The sequence below is a fragment of the Panthera pardus genome, unplaced genomic scaffold (assembly GCF_024362965.1).
Source record: "Panthera pardus isolate Hobbes unplaced genomic scaffold, ASM2436296v1 HiC_scaffold_27, whole genome shotgun sequence".
NCBI classification, from domain to species: domain Eukaryota; kingdom Metazoa; phylum Chordata; class Mammalia; order Carnivora; family Felidae; genus Panthera; species Panthera pardus.
Genome location: NW_026526843.1, coordinates 82,501,270 through 82,526,824, shown reverse-complemented (window position 1 = coordinate 82,526,824; position 25,555 = coordinate 82,501,270). Strand labels below are relative to the sequence as shown.

Sequence of the window (25,555 nt, the reverse complement as noted above, 5' to 3'; positions counted from 1 at the left end):
TAGGGAGAATTGATATGGTCAGCACTGCTCTTACTGCCCAGGGAGGGGGAGCTCTGCATCCCATCTTCCCACAGAGGGTGAAAAAGTTATTTCACGGAGAAAAATGCAGGGAGTCCGTCTCTACCCCCCACCACCACAATTCACAGAATCTAAGAATCTGAGAATCACTGGCTCCCAGAATCCACTTAGCATCACTGAGTAAGGAAAGGGAGAAAAGTCTTGCCTCATCATGTCGTAGAGCCTGAAAACTCAGACCTGGAGGGTATCCTACAGGGAAGGTCCTGACAAGGCCCCTGGTGTTAACGCATCCATTCTCATGATGGCCAGAGGCCCCCTGGGACCCCAATCTCCTCATAGTCAGGGACACCATGACCTGATGATTCTGAGGCCCTCAGCCTTTGCAATTTTCTACTTCAACAAATCCCAGCTTCCAAGGTTTTAGGATTCTAGATTACCGCCATCATCCCCATAGCTGACATTGATCTCCAGTTTTCCAGGTTCCAGACATAGTGCTGAATGATTCTCACAAATGATCACATTCAGTCCTCACTGCAGCCTGTTGCGGTCCATCTTGTCATCACAGCCATCCTACAGATGGGGAAAACGGAGGTGCCGAGTAGTTGAGCAACTTGCCCAAGATGACAGAGTTGGCAAGTGGGGGCTCTGCCTTCTTTGGTGCCGGGCTTAAAAATCCCCAGGTTTCCTTGACCCCAAAAGTCTTGGGTTTTAAATTCTAGGGAAGTTCTGAGATTTGGAGATTCTTCTGGGGGCTTGAAGCTTGTGAGGTTTTATGGTTGTCCAAGTATTGGTAGCTGCATTTCCTTACTTCAGCAGTGACCCCCTCTAACCAATGGTTAACAGGGGAGACCAGGCCCCAGGGGCTTCTACTGATAGGCTGTGGCTGAGGATCCCAGCCCCCAGTTCCTCAGTGCCCTGCATGGCCCAGGGTTCTGTCATCCAATGTCTACTCCAACTCCTCTGCAAGACTGGCTTCGGGCCTGGGGAAGAGAAATTGGAAACGGCTTTTTATTCACATGATACAAACCCAGTGGCCAAGACCCTCTCCTTCACCCCTTCACCTTTTTTCTTCCCCCTGCCACCTCCCAAGTCCTGAAAAAAAGGAGAGCCTCTTTCCTTAACTCAGACTCACCTTTCTGGAAAAGCCTAGAGGGGGCCTGATGGTCTGGCTTTGTGAAGATAAGAAAAAAAAAAAAAGGTGAATAGAAAAAAAAAAAAGACCTAAAAAAAATCAGCCAACAACAACAATTAAAAAAATAAGAAACCAACCCTCCCTACCATTAGTTCAAAACAAGACTTTCACTGGTTGAGGCTTCTGAGTTGGTGGGACACATCTGAAGCCCAAAGATGGCCTGTGTGTGCAAGGCAGCCAGGGGAGGCACCAAAGTGGAATGAGGTTCTCAGATTGGAGGCCTGCAGGGACCTCATGTACGGCAGGGGCTTAACAGGTGTGGCATGTGGTTGTGAGCAAGAGGGTGTGAGAAGCTTGTTGATCAGGAAGAAGTCCTGGGGAGCTGACTTTAGGGATGTTCCCAAAGCTAATGACCCCTTGCTCCTCATGGACTTGGGTCTCAACATTCTTTGTACTCCCTGTGTAACTAACTATAAACTAGACCAGTTCTAGAGGTCAAGGCCTCATTCCTTGCCCCAGCACCTGTCCCCTCTTGAGAGAGGAGGCTGGTTTTCTTTTACAGGGTCAGAGGTGTGAGCTGCATCCTTCTTATACCCTCCCTAGGCCATCTCTCCCTTATTGTCACTCACTCCATGAGATGAGTGGCCAGAGAAGTAGGGAGATAGCTGAATGAGGATGGTGGCCTAGAGTACCAGGAGGCCACTTGAGTGGGGCCCGGTGTGTCAGTGGGGTGATGCTACTGCTGCAGAGAGCCAGGACCCTTGCAGAGTGAGGGCAGAGAGGGGCAGGCAGAAGTCACCACCTCCTCTTTGTACTGGACTACATCCTCTTGTGTGGAAGACTTAAAAAATTTTTTTTTTCAGAGAGAGTGAGTAAGTGAGCAGGGGAGAGGGGCAGAGGGAGAGAGAGAGAGGATCTTAAGCAGGCACACTCAGCACAGAGCCCAATGTGGAGCTCAATCCCATGACCCTGGGATCGTGACCTGAGCCTAAATCAAGAGTCAGACGCTCAACTGACTGAGCCACCCAGGTGCCCCTTGTGTGGAAGGCTTCTGGGGGAGAGTACACAGGATTACACAGGCACATCCATGAAAGTCCCCAGAGAAGGGGAGGCCTTTGACAAAGACTTGAAGGAGGTGAGGGATGGAGCCATGTAGACATCTAAGTGACTCCAGAGGAAACAGCCAGCTCAAAGGCCCTGAGGTGGGAGTGTGTGATTTTCTCGACGTCTAGGAAGGTGGTCAGTGTGGTTAGAGTGGTGTGAGCAAGAGGAAGATGGTTTGGAGGTGAGGTCAGAGAGGGGACTTCGGGGTTAGACCATGCAGGACCTTGTAGCTCGTGGTAAGGACTTTGGCTTTTACTCTGAGTAAGGAGGAAGCCACAGGAGGGTTGTGAGTACAGGAGAGACATGAACTGCTTTAGGATTTAACAGGATCTCTGACTGCTGAGTGTAGAACAGACTGTAGGAGTGAAGGTGGAAGCAGAGGCACCAGAGACGAGGAGACTACTGTAATAGTCCAGTGACTGATGATGGTGCTGGCAGTGGAGAGGGTGGATCTGGGAAATATTTTGAATGGAGGGCTGACAGAATTTGTTGAAGGGCAAGAGTCCTGGGGCCAGTCTAGGACACAGATAATACCCTAACAAGAAGTCAGGAAAAAAAATTCTATCTTGTGTAAGCCCCTATTCTTTTGTGATTGTTTTCCTGTTACTTGCAACTGAACATATTCCTTCCTGATCCATGACCTCACCCTGGACACTGAGACTTGAGAAAGGGAGGTGACTAGGGGGGTAACCTTCTCCTTCCTAGGGATGCTGTAAGTCAGAACCTTGCATACAGTAGGTGTTCAGAAAACCCTCCCAGGATGGAGGGGGAAAGTATGAATGGCTCAGTGGGCAAAAGCTACATTTCAGTTTAAGGCAGGACCTTAAAGGGAGAGAGAAAGGATGAGGAAGCAGAAGGAGCAGTGCTTGTGGAAGAGGGAACAGCAGAGCAGAGATGGGGGACAGAAAGAGGGAAGTGAGGCCACTTTGGGGTGTGGAGTGCGAGACAAGAAAGACGGGACTTTGGTTTGTGATTACATTAGTTGATGTCTGCCAACATGTCCAGCAACCAACTCCTGGTGGCATGCAGTCAGGCTCAGTGTTTTGCTGAGCTCAAGTTAGAAAAAGCTCATTTTCCAGAAAAGGTCAACTTCTCATTTGGCCATTCATTCAACAATGGTGCCAAGTCCTGGAGAATGCTGAGGGTGACAATCAAGGACATTCTTGGCTAGTGGCACTGCTCAAACAAAGGTTCCATGCTGGGCAGGGAAGACCCAGTAACTGTGACAGCCGAGTCCGTTTTGCTTTCTTAAACCTCACACTAGGGAGCAGTCTAGGGCATTCATAGCCCTGGGGCAATGAGAAGTCACGAAGGGCTAAGGAGAAGGTAAATCCAACCACAAGACGAACACTCTCCCTAATGGCTGCGTGCATTCTACGGATCTGTGGCCCAAGCACCCTACAGCCCAGACTGTCTACGCACCGTCCCCTCCTCTGGCCTCCTTATTATTGGCTGTTCATCCCCTCCTTCACACAACCTACAACATCCCGGTTGGCTCTGCTCTTTCTCGTCCCGCCTCCGAGTCCTGCGGGCCCGCTACGCTTTCTAGCCTTGGCATTGGTTTATTTCATGCTAGCACCGCCCTTTGAGGGCTTAACCGCCTTCAGTCTGGCTCTCTCATTGGCTATCCGCCATCAATATCTTCCTGGCTCCCGCCTCCATGGTCCACTTCCATTGGGCCTGCCTCTCCAGTCCCGCCTCCGAGGCCGCTCTAACACCGCCCCTTGGTCTCTTTCTAGCCTTTGCATTAGCTAGTTCAGCCCTGGCATCGCCTCCTGAAGGTATAGTGCAAGCTCACAAGACTCCCCATTGGCTCGCTGTAGCTATTATCTTATCGTCATCTCCTTTACGCAACAGGCGCATGGCTCCCCATTGGCTATTTGCAGTTTCTGTCTTCGCGTCCCATCGCCTACGCAACTAAGGGATTTCCTACTTTTCGGGCCTCTCCATTCGCTCCCCATTGCCCCCATCGCCTGTAATCATTCCATTTTCCCCGTCGCCCACATGCCGCTCCCGCTCCTCCACTACCTCTCCTACTTTTGCTCTTTTCATCCCGGGCCTCGCACCACACCTATTTAGCTTCCCCCTCCATTGATTCCCCGACCATCCCGCCTCCTGCACCGCCCACTCTCGGGCATTCTCATTGGCTGCGTGCTTCTCCTGCACTTGAGTCACCGCTACGTCATCCGGGCGCGGCTCCCCATTGGCTCTCTGCTATACCTGTCTCCATCTCGCCGCCTACGCCCCCCGTGAGCCGTAACCCCCCCGCGCTGGCCTTCCCATTGGCTGCCCGCCCCTCCAGGCCCTGCCCCCGCCGGTCCCGCCACCCGTGCCGTCGGTGCCGCCGCCGCCGCCGATATGGCGCGCCCGGCCCCTGTGGAGCCCCCGCTGCGGCATCCCGCGTCCCCCTCGCCGGCTGCGGGCGAGCCCCGCACCTCAGTTGAGGCAGCGGTGGCCCCGCGGAGAGTGCTGTTCGCCGACGAGGCCCTGGGGCTGCCGCTGGCGCAGCTGCGCCGCTACCGGCCGTGGGGCGGGCCCGGGGCGGGCAAGATGGCGGCGGCGGCCGGGCAAGATGGCGACGGCGGCGGGGCTGACGAGGACGACGATGGCGAGGATGGGGATGAAGGGGAGGAGGAAGAGGAAGCTTGCCCTGAGCCCTCGCCGCTGTGCCCCGTCCCCGCTGGCGGGGGGTTTTACCTGGTGCCCACATTTTCGCTGCCGCCTGCGCCGGGCCGTCTGGAGCGCTTGGGGCGCGTCATGGTGGAGCTGGAGGCGCTGCTGCCGCCTCCTGGAGCGGTCCCCGGGGGTGCCGGGGTGTGGGTGCCTGGGGGACGCCCGCCGGTGCTGCGCGGGTTGGTACGTGTGCTGAACCGCTCCTTCGAGAAGGCGGTGCACGTGCGGGCCTCACACGACGGCTGGGCTTCCTTCTGCGACCATCCAGCGCGCTACGTCCCGCGCAGCCCACCGGGGGCAGGAGCGGGAGGACCAGGAGCAGGAGATCCCATCCTGGATCCCGGCCTGGGCCTGGGCTTGGGCCCTGGCCAGGCGTCCGCCTCCTCGCCCGACGATGGCGGCCGCACTGACCGCTTTGCCTTCCAGCTGCCCTTTGCTGAGGGCGCGGGCGATGGGGCGCGCCTGGACTTCGTGGTGCGCTATGAGACCCCCGAGGGCACTTTCTGGGCCAACAACCACGGCCGCAACTACACAGTCCTGCTCCGGATCGCACCCGCTCCCACACCCACTGATGCTGAAGGGCTGCCCCAGCAGCAGCAGCTGCAGCAGCTGGAGCCACAGCCCGAGTGCCAGGGTCCCGTGGAGGCTGAGGCCAGGCAGCTGAAGAGCTGCATGAAGCCGGTGAGGCGCAGGTAATGTCTGCCAGCGCCACCTCCGCCAACACAAGGCTGTGTCTGGGATGGAGGACGAGCATCCCGACCCAGGAACCCTGCAGGCCTGCTCTCCAGGACAGGGAGGAGGGCGCATTCAGTCAGCTAGTCAAAGAGTAATAGAGGCCAAACATATGCTAGGCTCTGTTTTAATTACTGGGGTTTCATTCATTCATTTATTGAATTCCACTGTAAAGCCCTGAACAAGACAGACCTCTTCCCTGCCCTCAAGGATCATACAGGCTCCTATTGGAGACGGTTTGAAGAAAAACAGGCCAGCAGATAAGATACATAGGGATAAGATTAGTTGCTGAGAGGAAAGCGAAAAAAGGGGATAGTTTGGAGGGAATAGCTGCTTTAGAGTGTTCAGGGAAGGCCTTTAAGGAGGTGAGTCTTTGATGATCATAAGAAGAGTCATGCACAGATATGGAGTGGAGGGGAGAAAGTTTGTAGAAAAGGGAACTGGGAGAACTTTTCCAAGGAGTTGCCATTTCAACTGAGTCCTAAATGATAAAAGAGGAGTGGTTATGCACACATATGGGAGCAAGGGTGTTCCCAGGCAGAGGGAACAGTGAGTACAAAGGTCCTGAGTGAGAGTGAGCTTGGCATGAATGATGAGCAGTGTGTGGGAGTGGACAGAACTTCAGTGACATGGTAGTGTGCACCAAGGGCCTTGCCAGTGGGGACAGGGAATATGATCCCCATTTGACAGAGCAGCAAACCAGGGACCCAGAGGGAGAAACTGGTTGAGGAAGTGATGGCGCCTGGCTTTTCCAGTTCCACCACCACTGACCTTGAAGCCTGTGCATCTCTTTACTGTTAAGTTCTAATCTAGTGTAAGGCCTCCTGCAGGATTGAGGGGCTGAGTCCATGCTCTCCCAGGGAGGCAGTGGCTCTGGCAGAGGCAGAACCAGGTGGGCCTGGACTTGAAGCTCTCCTCCTTCGTTTTTGCCTGTGGCCATTCAGAGCCTGGGAGAAGGAACCAGTTAATCCCAGGAGGCCCTGATAGGAGACTAGGTTTTCTCAATCAAACTAAGAGTTCTTTGAGGGTAGCAGCTAGGCCTGATTCTTTGGAGGGGGTCACCTGAGTCTAGCCTGGGGTAAGTAGTTTCTGTGCACCTGTGGGAAGTGCATACATTTCCCTGCTTCTGGGAGGACTGGAAATGGGGATGGGAAAATGCGTTTGGGACCTTGTATATGCTTGATCAGAAGCCTCTGGTTGCAGCAAGATGTTTGTGGTCCTGGCAAGGCCTTAGGCTGTGAGTGAGTGGTTCAGAAAGGTCTAGCTTGGGGCTGGTGGGCAAATGTGTCTGGGTATGTGAGCAAGCAGGCAAGCACCCACTTACTGACCTGTGAGCTCCATAGTAACCTGAGACTTAGTTTAAAGGGGGCAGGCAGCATGCCTTTCCTTACAGTGTTAAGAGGGTGGATTCTGACATCAGAGTGCTTCAGTTCAAATTGCAGCCCTGCCATCTGTTGGCATTGTGAGCTTGGCTAACTCATTTGACTGCACTGTGCCTCAATACCCTCATCTGGAAAACATAATTATAACCCCTACTTCACAGGAGATGAGTAAAAGCCCTCGGAACTGAACGTGGCTCATAGTCGTGCCAGAAAGTGTTAGGTAGTGTTTATATTTGTATTTAGGGAATCACACGTACAGTTCTTTGGATACCCCTCCCAAATGCTGCTCTGCCTGTCACCTGCTGTGTGGCCTTGCCTCAGTTTCTTCATCTGTAAGCCTCAGTTTTCTCATCTGCTAAAGGGGAATGACAGTCACTTTGGTTGGATTGGATGCAGTGAACATGGGCAAGGTACTGAAGTGCGGTGGTAGCTGTGAAAGATAACAGTGGCCAGCATTTACCGATCTCTGCGCTGAGAGCTTCAAGTCTGTTCCCTCCTGAGCCCTGCTGTGCATGCTGTGTGGTATAGGTGCTATGATTATGCACGTTTAAGAAAGGAGACTGAGGTAGCTCAGGGAGGTGAGCCAGCTTGCTCAAGTCCACTCAGCTAGTGAGTGACAGGACCAGGGAGGACATGCTGGGGGCATTTTTTTTTTTTCTACTCTGGAAGGTCTGACCAGGTTCAGGGAAAATTCTGCATTTCACTCCCAGTGTTCCCAGCAGGTCATGCTTTCCTTTTAACTGTTCTCTCTGTCCCTGCCTCTGTCTCTGTCTCTCTTTCTCTTTCTGTCTCTCTCTCTCTTTGATTTTTTGAGGCATACCTATACAAGGCATACTGCTCTTAAGTGTAGGGTTCAGTGGATTTTTACGTATGCATGTTCTTGTGTAGAGATCACCCAGATCAAGGTTTCGAGTGGTTCCAGTGCCCCAGAATCATCTTCATTTCTGTCATTTCCTAAGTTGTCTTCCCAGGTGGCTGTCATGGGAGCCCTGTCTGTAAGATGCAGCAGTTTGGGTAACAGTTTGGTCATCTTGGAGTGTAAGAGGAAGAGAACAGAGAAATCAAAAGCTCACAGGGCCAAGGTGGGTGGGGAGGGTGTTTTTCTTTTAAAATACATGGGTGGTTTTAAGGAGAAATTGAAGCAGCCCGTTCAGACAATTGTTTTGGTATCTGGCCCCAGGTCTGTGGTTCCTAACATGACTTGTGATATTATTTTAAGTGGGCAGATGGCTTTTGGATAGCTTCTTTATCTTTTGATCTCAGCTCTTGCAAAGGGGAGGTTGCTGCTCATTGCAAGATCAGCGGTAAGATTTTCTTTGTAGGTCGGTGGCTTCCTTGGCGAGTACATTTCAACTTATTATCATTTTAAAAGCCGTGTGCTTCTGGTGACTTGGAGCGCTGTTGAAGAACAGCTGCCCCCTGCGACCCAGCCCTCTTGGGAAATGGTAGCTTGTAGCCGATCTCAGGGGATAGGCTTAACCTGCAGGCGCCCCACAGTAGAGAGCTCCTAGTTCAGAAGTGTTGGCTACAGGCCCACTGTGTGGTGTGTACCAGGCACAGGGCAAGTCTTGGGTAGCCACTGGGATACAGCTCAGAAACCGAAATGGCCACATTCTTTGGATCGCTGGACCAGGCTTTTGATAACCCTTCGGCTCGGAGATGATCCATCAACAAGCATTTGTTGAGGGCCTACTATGTGCTGGGCACAGTGCTAGGTTCAATCGGGGAAAAAGCTGCAGACTGACGCTTAGATGTCAAATGGTTTAATGGTAGAACTGGGTGGGAGAGGCAGGTACCGAGGGCTTGTATGAGTCTTGGTGGAGCCGCTGCTCTGTGTTGGGCATTTTGCCGAGGGTTTGCATGCACAGTCCTCATCTAATCCTTTCAAAACATTCCTTGGGAGAGAGACTGTTTTTACCCCTCTTTCCTGGATGAGCAAACTGAGGCTCCCAGAGTCCAGAGTCCTAGGGCTGGGTCAGGAGGAGTCCTCCTGGTGTGCCTTGGCTTAGCACCCTTAGGGGTGTCCTATTCCTCTTAAAAATAAAGACCAAGAAAGCTTTAGCATGACCTTCAAGAACCCCCTGCCCTGTCCCGCAGTCTGGCCCACACCGCTACTAGTCTCACACTGTCCTCTGCCTTCTGAGGTCCTGTCACTGCGCTCTTAACAAGGTACCTTACCCCTTCCTGCCTCAGGGCCTTTGCCCTTGCCGTTTCCATCACCAGGAATGTTGGTCCTGTGCTCCTTGTAGTCACCTCATTTTGATCCTTCAGTTCTAAGAGTACTTCCTCTGGGAAGCCTGTCCATTCCAACATCTTCAGGCCCCAAAGTTGTTATAGCACAGACAGCCAAATAGGCAAGTCCAGCTGGAGAATGTCAGTCACGTGGCAGAACAGCTGTATGTTGCCACCAATTTAGGATCATTTCCTACCCTGCCTGGAAGTCCTATTATATTTTTCTGATCCACTCTTGTCTCCACCTTGATGTGACTCAAATGTTCTTTACCTTCAGAATTTACTTCCTGCTTCAAGAAACAGAATGAGGTCATAAGAATGGAACTCCCCACAACTTGCAGCCCCCAAAGCCTGCAAACTAAGTTCCCTCCCTTGTGTTACAGGGGAGGAGGGTACCATTTTCCTCCCCTCAGGCCAGTTCCCCAACTTGTGCCCTGGCTTCTGTTTTCTGCCACTTGCTCCAGAACCTGACCCTTTCCTGGCAGCTTTTCACCGCCCTCCTCACTGATCCTCTATTTCAGCCTTTGTACATGCCAGTGTGTCTACTGTCTTAAAAACTTGTCCTTTGACCCTACCCCTGACCCTGCTACTCCCGGCCAGCACCTAATCACCTCCCTCCCCTTCATTGCTGACCCTCCTCTAAAGAGTTGCCTACTCTCTCCTCCATTTGCTTCAGCCCCCCACATCTACCAGATTCCATAGGTGGTTTTTGGCTTTCTTTTTGAAGTGGTTGAGCACTCCTACTTAAAACACTGTCTTCCTTTGCCTTGGGACCACGCTCTGCTGCTTTTCCTCTTAACTTTCTGGCCCTTCTCCTTGCTCTTTCCTTCAGCCTCACATAGCCAAACTCCATGTCTCCACTTGGCTGATGTCCCAAAGGTGCCTCCCTTGTTTGAGACTGAATCCATCACCTCCCCAGTGGTGTTCCTGAGTGGCCTCTCCCCTACCCATCCCTTGCTTATCTTCCTTCTACGCATCCTAAGCCCATCCTGACCCTGGAGTCTAGGCCAGGGCCCTTTGTTCTAGGGCATTCTTCCTTTCCTGAAGGTACTGACCTCAGTTTGTAGTTAGACCTTCATTAGGGGATTACTGGACGACCCTCTCTGCCCTCTTAGACTGTAAGCTCCGTGAGGGGTAGGGACATGGTCTGCTTTTGTTCACCACTGTATTCCTACAGGGCCTGCCACAGTGCCTGGCACTTAAAGGTGCTCAATAAATGTTTGTTGAAAGAATGAGTGTGAGTTATTTTTTTAAATGTCTTCCTCTACATGAAATTGTAAGCTTCCTAGTTGAGTGTGGTCACCATTGTGTCTCCAGGGTCTGTCACTGGGCTGATGTGCAGTGAGACCTCAAATGATTTTTAGGTCCCCCGTTGCTGAATGGATGGGGACCCAACTTGCTATCTGAGTTTGTAGTCTTAGGGGAAACTAGAACAATTACAGTTGAAACAGGACAGGCCAAGGGCCATCTTAGTTGTTTGGAAAGTGAGGGTTTAGTGAGAAAGTGATCATCTTTGACTCCACAGGAAATTGGTAGGCCATCATGGTTAAGGAAGTGGACTGAGGCCACACACTATAGAAGTGGAGGAGCCGGGATCTGAGCTAGGGTGGTCCCGCTCTAGTTCTCCAGTTCTTAACTGCTGTACCAGGCCGGGTGGTGCGTCTTACCAGCCGGGCATTGCTGGGCAAGTTGCTTTCCTTTTCAGAGCCTCAGTTTCCCTTGGTGGAAATTTGGAGGGGATTACTGTTTGTTAGCACTTCATAAGCAATTTCCCACTATTTTCTTAATCCACCCAGCAGCCCTCTGAGGTAGGTATTACCATTATATCTTCTTCGCAGATGAGGAAACTGAGGCATAGAGAGGTTATATAACTTGCTCCAGGTCACACAGCTGGTAGGTGGCAGAGCTGAGGCTATTCAAAATTACATGTCCTGACTCCTTACTGAGATGGGAAATCCATTTCCTGGGTTCCAACAAATATTAAAGAAAAAGAACTAGCATAGGAAATAATCAGTGTGCATCACAACATGTAGTGAAGGTAAGTGTTTCATTCAAAGAACAACTGTTTTTCAGTTCTGTGTAAGTATGTATATTCACACATGTATGGGTGTTGCTGGGTTACAATGTAAAATGTATTTCTTATTGTGGGTCACGGCCAAATGAATAAAGTCATTGCTGTAAAAGAAGCTCATAGCACAGATAAACAGCTCTCCCTCCACCCTGCTGGATGGGCTGTTAAGTCCCAGGGTTGACACCAGCACACAGTGTGGCTGGGGAAGGCAGAGCGGTGCCCCACATAATATGGTGGCTTTCACAGCCGCTTTAAACCCTGTTCTTTTCAGAAAGCAGATGGCTTGGAACCGGAATTCCAAGTATCGGAGGGCAGGTTTCTGAAGCCACCCGACCCCTGGAGAGTCAGCATTCTCTTCTAGTTGACTGCATGGGAGCTGGGGTCTGCTGACTTTCCCTCTGGGTGTCAGCTCATGACCCACTTTGGGCTGGCCAAGTTCTTTGAAAACAGCGTTGGGGTGCTCACGGAGGACTCGGGGCGGTGCTGGCAGAGATGTGACTGCTCATTGAAAGTCTGCTTTGCTCCTCTCCTTTGGGGGTTGTCAGCCCTCTCTTGCTCTCTGCCTCTGGCAATGCACTTTTTTTTGGTTGTGTCTCTGCTGGCCCAGGCTGGGGCCAATGGCACCTCTTTCTGAAATCTCACCTTCTGGTCTCCCCGGGTGCCATCTGAGGTGAGTGGTCACCGAGTTTCCTGACTGCAGGAGGAATTTTCACCCCCAGGAGGCTGGCACGCAGGCCCGGCGTGGCTCCTTCTAGGCTGTGCTGTATTGACTAGTTCTCGAGAACACCCAAAGGATGCATCCCAAGGGGTTCCCAGGCCTTTCCCCGGCCCGCTACTGCCCACTGCCCTTGAGCAGATACCACGTGGCATTTGTGGGGCTAGTGCCAAAAGAGCAGGTTTCCTTCTCGAAAATTAGCAAGCACCCTGGAGGTACAGTTTTGTTCTTAATCTCCTCCCTCCCCATTTTTCTGAGAAGCCCTCTTCTCTGTTACTGATCAATGAGTCAGTACACACTTGTACTCCATTTCTCTTACTATCCTCCTTTTGATTAAAGTCATAGCTGCCCCTGAATGTTTACTGTGAAAGACAGTTCAAAGATACTTAGTTTCTTTTTTTTTTTTTTTGTTTCAGCCCACAGTTTCAAACACTGTCTTCAAAATGGAGCCCTCTTTGGATTGTTATCAGCGTGGTGTGTAGTTAGTGGGTGTAGAGACATGGTTCCTTGAGCCTCAGTTTCCGCATTTGTAAAAAGGGAAGGGTGTTGCTTTGAAGGATAGATGTGACGGTTTTCAAATGACTTGGTGTATCAATGAAAAGGGCCCACGTTGGAGGAGATGAACAATAAAAGCTTGTGCCTTCTGCTTTCATGTCTCTGACTTCAGAGGTAGGGAGAGTGACCTATGTACTTCTGCTGACTTTGTGCATCTTGGGATCGGCTGAATTGCTTGACCTGATTTTTGGATGTTCCCCCTCTTCTCACGCTCCTCAGCTGCGGAAGAGATGCTCTGGGGGCTGAGGGATTTGTTTTGTATTTGTTTTTCTTCTCTCTCTTCTCCCTTCAACTGAACTGTGGAGCTCTTTCTTTTCCTCCTGCTTTTCTCTCTCACATACATCTAGGACCCCGGAGTGGTATTTAGAAGCCTGGTTGCTGTGCATGTCAGCACTGGGCCACATGACGGGACAGCTTGCCTGGTCCTGCCCCTGGGAGGGAGAGCTGCCCCTCTGTGTGTCTGTGGGTCTTCTTGAAGAGGCTTGCTTTAGAAGATCCTAGGAAGATGACATTTTATCTAATGGAGGACGATGCCAGCAAGTCAGTAGAAATTGTGTTAGGCCACAAGTCCAAAGACGTGGATTTTAAACTTACTGGGGGGACTGGTGTAGGACCAAGCTGGTTTGTTCCAAATCCCCCCTTTTTTTTATCTGTGATGCTCAGGCGTTAGTGGCTGGGCTTCCAGAGTCACTCGCTCCAGGGCCTTGTAATATTCAGATTCAAATGCTTTTGGTGGGATGCATGAGCCATAGTCCATGGAGAAAGACAGATGGTTCCTTCTGGAGCTTCCAGACTCTAGATCCATGTACCTGGTTCAGATTTCCTCCCTGAGGCATCTTTCAGCCACTTCTGTGTCTGGTGGTCTCCTAGCCACATGTCCCAAGATGGCAGGGAAACTGGGAATGAATATATGGGCAAAAAACAGGTTCAAAGAAAAGCCTGAATGAAAGAAGAGGGAGAGATCTTGTCTATTATTGCTACCCCCATCTACTTCTGGAAAGGATCAGAGATGGGGTTGAGGTAAGACCCCAGTTTCCCTCGTCCAGGAAGTAGCAGTTGGTTGATCAAGAGCACAGATTTAGACATAGGAGCTGGAAGGCTTAGGTTTCAATCCTCGCGGCATGACCTTGAGCCGTTTACTTGGCTTTCTGCTTCATCATCTGTGAGGTGAAGATAATACTGCCTACTTCAGAGGATTAAAAGTACCTACCTCAGGATTGCTGTGAGGATTAAATTAACATATGTGAAGCACACAGAACAGTGCCTCACATCATAGTAAGTATTATATTCAGGTCAGTTAGTGGTACTTGGTTTTTGTGAGGTCACTGATTGTTTTCAAAAAGTTGCAACCATCTGCAGAAATGTCAACATCATCATATTACCTTTTAGAAGAAAAAGGTCGGAGCCATTGCCTCAGCTCCTCTCCGTCCCTGCACATGTTTTTGTTAATGCTTCCCTCTCATTTGCCTTAATGTATAAACATTTGATACTCATTTCTGAGAATGAGAACAGTGATTTCTCTGTGATCCCTGTAACCCACCCCCACCCCCCTGGCAGAGGCTGGCTGAAATACACTTAGCTTATGCCACTTAGACCTCGGGCCTGACTTGCCTGGTGGAGGAGGACCAACACTAGTAGATATCTATAGTTGATCCACCCCTGCCCTGTGCCAGGCCCTGGTGTCTGGCTTGATGTCTTCATTTCTCTTGACTGCCCTGTGCCTGGTGTGCACATCCTGGCTCTCCTGTGCTCTGTTTTAAGGTGAGGAGGTTAAGGCTCTGAGAGGTTAAGTGGCCTGTGAGGCTGACATGGTGATGGGTGGAGGGTTGGTGGAGGGACCCGGGCCTTTGTGAGCCTGGGTTACTTCCTTTTTCTGCTGGCCTCCATCCTGTTCTCCAGTTGCTTCCTTTCTCCCCTCTGCTGCTTTCCGAGTCCTACAGTCTTCACCTGCCCTTTCTTGGAAAAAGTGGGTTCCTTTACAACTGGGAATATACCCTACAGAAACGATCCAACATGTTCATAAAGCTATGCCCAACAATGTCTGCTGTAGCCTGCTTTGTGAGAGCAAAACGAAGGAAACAAGTTAGTTGCTCAGTAGGATGGGAATGGGTACATACATTATGGTGAGCCTATATGATGGTAAACAGCCATTGCAAACGTTTGCAAAAGTGTATTAGTGATGCTTATTACTGCTAAATGGACAAAGCCAGCTGTGAAATTATGTCTGCAGAATCTAAGGGATTTCGTTGACTCTGCAATGAAATTTTCCAAAATGGTAATCGCAGTTGCCTTTGGCTGATGTGTGACTCTTTCCCTGCTTCTTTCTGCTTTCCTGTGTTTCATAAAACTTCTAGAGTGAGCACGTAGGGCTTTTCTAATCAGGGGATAAAAAGAGGTGGCAGAAGGGAAAACAGCCACTGTCACGTGAGGGTGGGCCACCACAGAGGCTCAGAAGGTGCCAGTGGGTGGCAGGACTGGCCTCTGGGGACATCAGATCCATGCATTCTCCCTTTTGTCCCACAGGCCTAATGAGGAAGAGCTGAGGATGAAGAACACCGATGATAACCCCCCTGCTGTGGGTAAGCAATTGGCAGGCTGTGGGGGTTTTAGCCATTTCTTTCTTTTTGAAACATTTTTAAATGTTTACTTTTTGAGAGAGAGAGAGAGTATGAGCGGGGGAGGGCCAGAGAGAGAGGGAGACACAGAATCCGAAGCAGGCTCCAGGCTCCGAGCTGTCAGCACAGAGTCTGCCGTGGGGCTCGAACCCATGGACCATGAAATCGTGACCTGAGCCAAAATCGGACGCTCAAGCGACTGAGCCACCCAGGCGCCCCTACCATTTCTTTCTTTCTCCCTGTTTTCTTTCTTACAAATTAAGAGGTGCTCTCTGCCTTAGACTAGCACAGAAAGCTTCAGAGGCAAAACTGCCAAGTGGCCAAAAGACCAGATTTACTTAACTAAACCGGGCCTGTTCGGACACCTGCCTCACCCCAATGCTGCCCTTCTCTTATCTCCAACAGAACGCCCTAATGTCCAGGAGTCACTGGGTCCCCTGGTGGCCCCCACCCCTCTCCGTCCATGGCCTCAGATGACACTTCAGGTAAGTAGGCTCTGGCAGCCTGTGGATGGACAGCCCAATGGGAGACTGGGTGGTGGGGACTGACTTGCTCTAGGTCTATCCTAGGTCGGAGGGAGTCCCCCCTTGCAAATCAGAACCTGATGGCGGAGGAGTAGGGTGCAGTTATTCACTTGAACTTATAGAAATGTCATTTGTTAATTTAGCAAATATTTATTGACTGCTTGCTCTGTGCCAAGCAGTTATGGATGCTGGGAATATGGTAGTGACCAAAAACGCTGTCTTCATGGGGCTTACTAGCATTTTAGTGGAGTGAGACATGACAAAACAAAATAATAGTTAAACTATATGGCATTTTATTTTATTTTATTTTTTAGAAGGTTAAAAATTCTTTTAGAGAGCAAGAATGGAGGAGAGGGGCAGAGGGAGACAGAGAGAGAGAGAGAGAGAGAGAGAGAGAGAGAGAGAGAGAGAGAGAGAGAGAAAGAGAGAATCTTAAGCAGGCTCCATGCTCAGCACAGAGCCCGATGTGGGGGCCAATCCCATGACCCTGGGATCATGACCTGAACCAAAATCAAGAGTCAGATGCTCAACCCACTGAGCCACCCAGGTGCCCCAAAATGTAGGGTATTTTAGATGATGATGAGTGCTAAGGAAAAAAAAATTAAGGGATGGGTGGGGAGTGTGTGTGTGTGTGTGTGTGTGTGTGTGTATGGTATGTGCACGGGTGAGACACAGCCACACACACACGGGTGGAGGGAAGTTTTGTGAGTTTAGATCCAGTGGCCAGGGGAGTCCTTAGTGGTGAGATTTGAGCAAAGATCTGGAGAGGGTGAAAGTGAGCCATGCAGATAACTAGGGGAAGAACATCCCGGGCAGGTGCGAAGTCCCCTGGCAGGGCCATGACGAATGTGTGTGAGGAACAGCAAGGAGCAGTGGTCAGGAGGGGGGAGCAGCAGGGGGTGAGGTCAGACAGGGGGTGGGGGACAGATTGTGTAGGGTGTCATGGGCCATGGAGAAAGCTCTGATTTTACTCTGAGTGATGGAAGAGCCACAGAAAGATCGTGAGCAGAGGAGGGCCATGATCTAACAGGATTTAACAGGCTCCCTCTGGCTGCTGTGAGGGAAATAGGCTGTAAGGGTGAGGGCAGGAGCAGGGGGACGGTGAGGGGGAGGCTACTGCAGTGATCCAGGCAAGCGGTGCGGTGCTGGCAGGGATATATAGAGAGAGATTCTGGAGATGTATGTTACTGTGTATGTGTATGTGTGTTTTAACTTTTTAGTACAAAGATTTTCAAACATACAGAGAAGTAAAGAGACTAGTATAATGAACACACATACATTCATCACCCAGGTTCAACAAATTTCAGCACTTGTCCATTCCTACTTTTTCCTTACTCCCTCTCCCCCATTTCCTATGGAATTATTTTGGAAAAAAAATCCAGGCATTATCTTATCCATAAAGACTTCAGTTTGTATCTCAGAAAATTAAGCACTCATAAAAAAACCACATACACTTGATGCAACATCATGCCTCAGGAAGTTAACAGTCAATCTTTAGTATCATGAAATATTTGATCAGTGTTCAAATTTCCTTATCTCATAGGCATTGTGAGACCCAAACCAGGTCAACACATTGCATTTAGTTGATGAGTCTTTTTAGATTTTTAAATCTCCCCCACTTTTTCTGGCAATTTGTTTGTTGAAGAAACCTTGTTTGTCCTTTAGAGTTTCCCACAGTCTGGTTTTGGCTGATTGTATTCATGTGGAAACACCTTTCTTATTCTATTAATATATTAATTCCATTTAATTGGTATGCTCTATTAAATTGAATTAATTTATTTAACTATCAATTTTGTTCAATTGATTTATTAAATATAATCTATTATTATTAAACTAATTTAACTAGAATGGGGCTCTATTGAATTCTCTTATTCCCATTTCATTTATTAACTGGAATTTCTCTCTAAAAAAAAACTTTCTCGTATCAGCCATTTGGCTACCTTGAGGGTATATAGTTTATGCTGAAAAAGCTGTATAAATACTTAATTTTTTCCCTTTTGTTTACCAGTTTTCAGAAGTAATGAACTTCTCCAAGGGTGACCAATTAAAGGATTTTTGGTTTTGGGGTATTATTAACTCATGAATTTTAAACATATTTAATAAGTTTCAATCCATTGCATTTATTTGTTTTGATGCTTGAATTGAACTATCTCTGGTCAGTATGAACTTACTTACATTGGTTCCAGATTCCTTGTGAACCCACTCCCCATCCTTCTTTGAATACTTCCTTACACGGTGGAATGACAGTATGGCCTAGACTCATCTTGGGCTTTCCCTGCCTCACACCTGAAAGCAGCCATTTATTTAAAAAAGCTCTGGTTCCTTTTAGTGGAGAATGGTATTTAGAAATCAAGATCTGGGTGCTAGATGTTTTTGTTGCTGCTAGATTGGTCATTGTTGCTAGGCCTTGTCAAAATAAATTTGTTTTAATTATTTTTTTAACATTTATTCAGTTTTGAGAGACAGAGAGCACAAGCAGGGGAGGGGCGGGGGGGTGGCAGAGCATGAGTGGGGGAGGGGCAAAGAGAGAGGGAGACATAGAATCCGAAGCGGGCTCCAGGCTCTGAGCTGTCAGCACAGAGCCCGACGTGGGGCTCAAACCCACGAACCGCAAGATCATGACCTGAGCCAAAGTCGGACGCTTAACCGACTGAGCCACCCAGGTGCCCCAAAATAAATTTGCTTTAAAAGAGAAAACACATGAACACATATGGATATTCTAGATATGTTTTGGACACCAACCAACAATATTTACTGACAGCCATTCACCAAACATTGGTGCTCACGGAATTCCTTAGCTTTATGATCTGCAAGAAGCCCCCTTTTCCTACAGCTGATTGTGTTATTTTAATACAGATGACATAGTCTTTCGAGTTTGGAGAATTATAGAGGGCTCCTTAAGGAGTGTTTATTTGGAAACACCTGTGGGGCTGGGTGTGGGCTGTCACCAGCTCTCACTGTCTCTGCTTGTCCCAACCCCTCCTCTACTTCTTTCCTTTCCCTTTCTCTCCCCTCCTGCCCTGCCCCCTCCCAATGGCTCTAGGTTCCTGAAGTTACAGTGACTGGCAAACCCCCAGAGGAAGGTGACGTTCCTAGAAGCAATCCGCCCTTGGCTTTCACAGAGGTCCCCCAGGCACCAGTCATCAGGATTCTCCCCTCTTCCTCTCACTCTGGCCTGGGTGGCTTCCCCAGGGACCAGGCCTCAGGGCCCGATGCAAGTGAGGGGGCAGCCGGGCCTCTCCTGGAACCCAGCCAGCAACAGGTGGAGGCCACGTGGGAAGTATCGAGAGAGAATGGAGGGGGCCGAAAGGACTCCGTCGTGGGGGCCATTATGGATGAACCCCCTGGGGGTCTGGAGGTCGTGAGTGGGTTGGAGGAGCTGCTTGGCGAGGACACCATTGACCAAGAGCTGGAGCAGCTCTACCTGTCTCACCTGAGCCGCCTGCGGGCTGCTGTGGCTGCAGGTGGGATAGGAGGTGGTGGGGAGGGCCCCACAGATGGGGGGTTGTCCCCCAGCCATCCCCTGGGCATACTCACGGACCGCGACCTGATCTTGAAGTGGCCTGGCCCTGAGCGGGCTCTGAACAGTGCCCTGGCTGAGGAGATCACACTGCACTATGCCCGGCTGGGGCGTGGTGTGGAGCTTATCAAGGACACTGAGGATCCTGATGAGGAGGGGGAGGGTGAAGAGGGGATTTCCATTATACCCTCCAGTCCAGAAGGGGATACCCCCAAGGAATCACCTCCGGAAATCCTCTCTGGGGCCCATTCTGTGGTAGCCACTATAGGAGATGTGTGGCTCCCGTGGGCAGAGGGCTCGGGATGTGACAGCACCGTGGTTCTGGGTACAGAGGGTCAGTTCGCTGGGGCTCCAGAAAAGGGGTTGGGCAAGGACACTGATTCTTTGCACATGAATAAGGTGACAGCTGGGGTGACTAGGTCCCTGGGTGGGAAAGAAGGCCGCAAGGAGTTTACCACTGAGTGGGCAGGCAGCCTCGTTCCTATATCTGGCAAGGAACCAGCTGCCCCAGCCCTATGGAGGCAAGGTCTCACCAACCTTAGTCCCTCGGGGGCTGAAGTCTGCCCTTCCAGTTTGGCCAGGCCCCACGTGAGCTCCCAGGATGAAAAGGGTTCAGGCCCAAGCCTTGAGCCCCTAAAGAGGTCACCCACCTTAGCAACTCCTGCAGAATGTGTGTGTGTATTGCCTCCCCAGCTCTGGGGGCCCTTGACCCAGACTTTGGGGGTCCTGGCTGGGTTGGTAGTTGTCCCTGTGGCTCTGAACAGTGGTATGTCCCTGCTGGTGCTTGCACTGTGCCTCTCTCTGGCCTGGTTCTCGTAGGAGCTGCTTGTGGGGAGCAGCAGTAGCAGGCATTCCCCTCTCTGGGATCTGGGGAGAGGCAGTCCCTGCACCACCCCCAGGGGCTTCAGATGGTACATGTGGCCTATATAGTGAGGGGTCTTTTACTTCTGAGGATGCCCTACTGAAGAGAGACCTTCCTGTCCCTGAGGTCTTGTTGGCACAGGGCTCCCTGTGGTGACACTAGTGGAGGGGAACAGGGCAAGGTGGATGGTGTGAGATAACTTTCAGAAAGGAACTGGGCATGTCCTCCCTTCCCCCCCCCCCCAAGCCTGTATTTATTTTTGTATAATTCTCTGGATGAGGGAGAGTGGTCGTGAGCTGGTCTTGGGGCACAATTACCCAGAGATATATTTATTAACAGCCAACCTGTGCAACCTGCTGGAGCTTTATTTTTAATTTAATTTATATAGAGTACCTATTATTATATGCCACAATAGAGCTCTATGAGAAATGATGTGTCTTTCTGTGCCGTGTTCTCCTGTTTGGGCCTGAGCGTGTGGGGTGGTCGTGTTCTGTGGGAGGATGAAGGTGGGGAGGGGGGCATGAGACATGGTCATGCCTGTTGCTGCTGCTTCAGTGTATCCTTGAGGATCTGTGTCACCTCACCTCATGGGCCTACTCTGTGTGGTCCAGTGGTCTTGTGGGGGAGGCAGGTCCTTTGGTCTTTTCCATATTCTGCCAGGGAGGGAGGAAGAGTGGTTGCCACATGAGGGTTTGGTGTCAAACACGTAGCTGTGGTCCACCATAGATGTGGGGATACCAGTTTTGAATCAGCCACAGTTTTGAGGTTACCGGGAGAAAAAACAGCCTTTGACACCAGGAGGGAGACCCCTCTCCCCACTCCACCCCCCAAGATTGGGAAGGTCTCAGAAATGTACTGTGAAGAATTCATACTGGAGTTGCTGTCCACAGACATTGCATTTCTAACTTGAAACAGGAAACTCAGAAGCTTTGACAGAAAAGATAGATATATTTACTGCATGCAAATAAAAATCTCTACATAGCAAAATAAAACCATATATTTATTTACCTCCCCTCATAGCAAAATTTTATACCAGCTTTCTTCAGTTCTCTTCCAGGGCCCTGGTGCTTTTCTGAAACAGCTCCAATCAGATTGCTTGTCTGACCACATCAGCAGAAGTGCTGAAGTCACTGGTGATATTCACATTGGTATATTAATGGCCACATCCCAGACTTCATCTTACTTGACCTATTGGCAGCATTTAACACAGTTGGTCATCCCCTCAACCTTGAAAGCCTTCTTTACTTGGTTTCCAGGACAGCACATTTGCCTAGTTTTCCTCTTTCCTCATCGGCCACTCTTCTAGAATAGTGCTTGGCACATAGGAGGTACTCAGTACATACCTACTGAATGAAATAAATGAAGGAACAGATAAATCTATGTGGGGAAATACAGAGACATGGCTAGAGAGCTTAACTGGCCATTCAGTGGTCAAAAGCTCAGTTCCGTTCCACTGACATTGACTGACCGCCTTTGCTCTGGGGACGCAGAGGAAGAATCTCACAGTCTAGTCGGGGAGACAGATACAGAGAAAGGATTTTAGTGCAGTGTGGTTGGTGCATTTGCAGTGATGGGGGTCCCAGGACAGATGCTCAGCCCACTGTGGGGACTCTGGAAACCTTTTTGGAGGGTATGGTGTCTTAACTGAGTTAAAATATGAGAAGGAATACATCAGGTAGTGAAGGGGAAGAGAGGGAAGTCCAGTCAGAAAGAATAGCATTTCAGAGGTCTGGAAGTGGAAAATAGCTACTGAAAACAAATTCAACACCCACTTATTTCACCTGCCTTTCAATGAGGATATTCTGACTTGGTCAAATACCAAATTCCAGACATGTGTCCATCATCTTCCATTGATGTGATAATTTGCTCAATGTCAAAAAAGGCAACTTTATGCCAACTGGATTGAAAAATTAGATTAAATGGACAAATCACTCAAATTACTACAGACCTGTGACTTGCCAAAATTGTCTCGAAAAAGGAAAAGTTGAGCAGTCCTATGACCGTTAAAGGTAATAGAACCTATAGCCCAAAATCTTCTCACATGGAAACTCTGGGTCCAGATGGCTTCCCTGGTGAAATACTCAAGGAAAAAATAATTCTGATTTTGCAAAAGCAATTTCAGAGGGCAGAAAGAGGGAGCATTTCTGATACTTTTTATGGGACTGATACAACCTTGATACCAAAACTTGATGAGTGAAAGAATATTACAGATCTCAAGAAAATATACAAATACCTTAAATAACTGCCTGTCTTAGTCTGTTTAGGCCACTGTAACAACATAGTGTAGACTAGGTGGCTAGAAAACAACATTTATTACAGTTTGGGAGGCTGGGAAGTTGAAGATCAAAGCACCTGCAGATTTGGTGTCTGATGAGGACCAACTTCCTGGTTCGTAGATGGCTGTCTTCTAGTGGTGTCCTCACATAGTGAAGGGGCAAGGTTGCCCTCTGCAGTCTCTTTTATAAGGGCACTCATCCCATTCCTGAGGGCTTCACCTTTCATGATCTAATCACCTCCCCAACCCCCCCCCCCCACCTCCTAATAACATCACACTGGGAATTAAGTTTCAACATATGACTTGTGAGGGGACACAGTCATTTAGTCTATAGCACTGCTTATGTCCAATATATTAAAAAAGTATAGTATAGTCAAGTTGGATTTATTCTAAAACTGCAATGTGGTTTAGCATTTGAACTCAATCAGCATAAGTTCTTTCATTAACATATTAAAGGAGAAAAAACACAATAATCTCAATAGATGTAGAGAAAGGGTTAGATAAACTTTGACATCTATTCGTGATTGTAAAAACCTTAGCAAATTAGAATGGATAAGAAAACAAGATTCATCTATATGCTGTTTACAAGAGACCCACTTTAGACCTAAAGACACCTTCAGATTGAAAATAAGGGGATGGAGAACCATCTATCATGCTAATGGTCAACAAAAGAAAGCTGGAGTAGCCATACTTATATCAGATAATTTAGACTTTAAAATAAAGACTGTATCAAGAGATGCAGAAGGGCATTATATCATAATCAAGGGGTCTATAGACCAAGAAGACCTAACAATTGTAAACATTTATGCGCCAAATATGGAAACACCCAAATATATAAATCATCACAAACATAAAGAAACTCATTGATAGTAATACCATAATAGTAGGAGACTTCAACAAACCACTCACAGCAATGGACAGATCATGTAATCAAAAAATCAACAAGGAAACAATGGCTTTGAATGACACACTGGACCAGATGGACTTAACAGATATATTCAGAACATTTCATCCGAAAGCAGCAGAATATACATTCTTCTCCAGTGCACATGGAACGTTCTCCAGAATAGGCCATATACTGGGACACAAATCAGCCCTAAGTAAGTACAAAAAGATCGAGATCATACCGTGTATATTTTCAGACCACAACACTATGAAACTCAAAATCAACCACAAGAAAAAACTTGGAAAGGTAACAAATACTTGGAGACTGAAGAACATCCTACTAAAGAATGAATAGGCTAACCAAGCAGTTAAAGAGGAAATTAAAAAGTATATGGAAGTCAATGAAAATGATAACACCACAACCCAAAACCTCTGGGATACAGCAAAGGCGGTCATAAGAGGAAAGTATATAGCAATCCAGGCCTTCCTAAAGAAGGAAGAAAGATTTCAGATACACAACCTAACCTTACGCCTTAAGGAGCTGGAAAAAGAACAGCAAATAAAACCCAAAACCAGCAGAATACAGGAAATAAAAAAGATCAGAGCACAAATTAATGCTATTTAAACCAAAAATACAGTAGAACAGATAAATGAAACCAGAAGCTGGTTCTTTGAAAGAATTAACAAAATTGATAAACCACTAGCCACTTTGATCAAAAAGAAACAGGAAAGGACCCAAATAAGCAAAATCAAGAATGAAAGAGGAGATCACAACCAAAAGAACAGAAATAAAAACAATAATAAGAGAATATTATGAGCAATTATATGCCAATAAAATGGATACAATCTGGAAGAAATGTACAAATTCCTGGAAACATACACACTACCAAAACTGAAACAGGAAGAAATAGAAAATTTGAACAGATCCATAACCAGTAAGGAAATCGAATTAGTAATCAAAATCTGCCAAAAAACAAGAGTCCAGGGCCAGATGGCTTTCCAGAGGAATTCTACCAAACATTTAAGGAAGAGTTAACACCTATTCTCTTGAAGCTGTTCCAAAAAATAGAAACGGAAGGAAAAATTCTAAACTCTTTCTATGAAGCCAGCATTACCTTGATCCCAAAACCAGACAGAGACACCACTTAAAAGGAAAACTATAGACCAATTTCCCTGATGAACATGGATGCAAAAATCCTCGACAAGATATTAGCCAACCGGCTCCAACAATACATTAAAAAAATTATTCACCACGACCAAGTGGGGTTTATACCTGGGATGCAGGGCTGGTTCAATATCTGCAAAACAATTAACGTGTTTCATCACATCAGTAAAAGAAAGGACAAGAACCATATGATCCTCTCAATAGATGCAGAGAAAGCATTTGACAAAATACAGCATCGTTTCTTGATAAAAACCCTCAAGAAAGTAGGGATAGAAGGAGCATACCTCGAGATCATAAAAGCCATATATGAACGACCCAATGCTAACATCACCCTCAATGGGGAAAAACTGAGAGTTTTCCCCCTAAGGTCAGGAATGAGACAGGGATGTCCACTCTCGCCACTGTTATTCAAGATAGTATTGGATATCTTAGCCTCTGCAATCAGACAACACAAAGGAATAAAAGGCATCCCAATCAGCCAGGAGGAGGTCAAACTTTCACTCTTTGCAAATGACATGATACTCTATATGGAAAACCCAAAAGATTCCACCAAAAAACTGCTAGAACTGATTCATGAATTCAGCAAAGTTGCAGGATATAAAATCAACGCACAGAAATCGGTTGCATTCCTATACACCAACAATGAAGCAACAGAAAGAGAAATCAAGGAATCAATCCTATTTACAGTTTCACCAAAAACCATAAAATCTAACCAAAGAGGTGAAAAATCTATACACTGAAAACTACAGAATGCTTATGAAAAAAATTGAAGACGACACAAAAAAATGGAAAAAGATTCCATGCTCCTGGATAGGAAGAACAAATATTGTTAAAATGTCGATACTACCCAAAGCAATCTACGTATTCAATGCAATCCCTATCAAAGTAACACCAGCATTCTTCACAGAGCTAGAACAAATAATCCTAAAATTTGTATGGAACCCCGAATAGCCAAAGTGATCTTGAAAAAGAAAACCAAAGCAGGAGGCATCACAATCCCACACTTTAAGCTATACTACAAAGCTGTAATAATCAAGACAGTATGGTACTGGCACAAGAACAGACACTCAGATCAATGGAACAGAATAGAGAACC

The 25,555-nt window shown here is 48.3% G+C and overlaps 1 protein-coding gene across 1 annotated transcript; it reads left to right on the top strand.

Moving 5' to 3' along the window:
- The first annotated feature begins 4,527 nt into the window (after positions 1-4,527).
- On the top strand, positions 4,528-20,567 carry PPP1R3F (protein phosphatase 1 regulatory subunit 3F). Its single transcript, XM_053891626.1, has 4 exons — positions 4,528-5,619; positions 15,138-15,193; positions 15,635-15,714; positions 18,797-20,567. The coding sequence occupies exons 1-4, from the start codon at positions 4,613-4,615 to the stop codon at positions 20,090-20,092; spliced, it is 2,439 nt and encodes an 812-aa protein (XP_053747601.1). The 5' UTR covers positions 4,528-4,612; the 3' UTR covers positions 20,093-20,567.
- Positions 20,568-25,555: the final 4,988 nt, after the last annotated feature.

What these genes read in the sequence shown, in the direction of transcription:
- PPP1R3F (XM_053891626.1), top strand. Translation starts at nt 4,613, where the DNA reads ATGGCGCGCCCGGCCCCTGTGGAGCCCCCGCTGCGGCATCCCGCGTCC. An exon ending in ATGAAGCCGGTGAGGCGCAG is followed by an intron (nt 5,620 to 15,137) that starts GTAATGTCTGCC and finishes TTTGTCCCACAG; the next exon opens with GCCTAATGAGGAAGAGCTGA. An exon ending in GGCCTCAGATGACACTTCAG is followed by an intron (nt 15,715 to 18,796) that starts GTAAGTAGGCTC and finishes CAATGGCTCTAG; the next exon opens with GTTCCTGAAGTTACAGTGAC.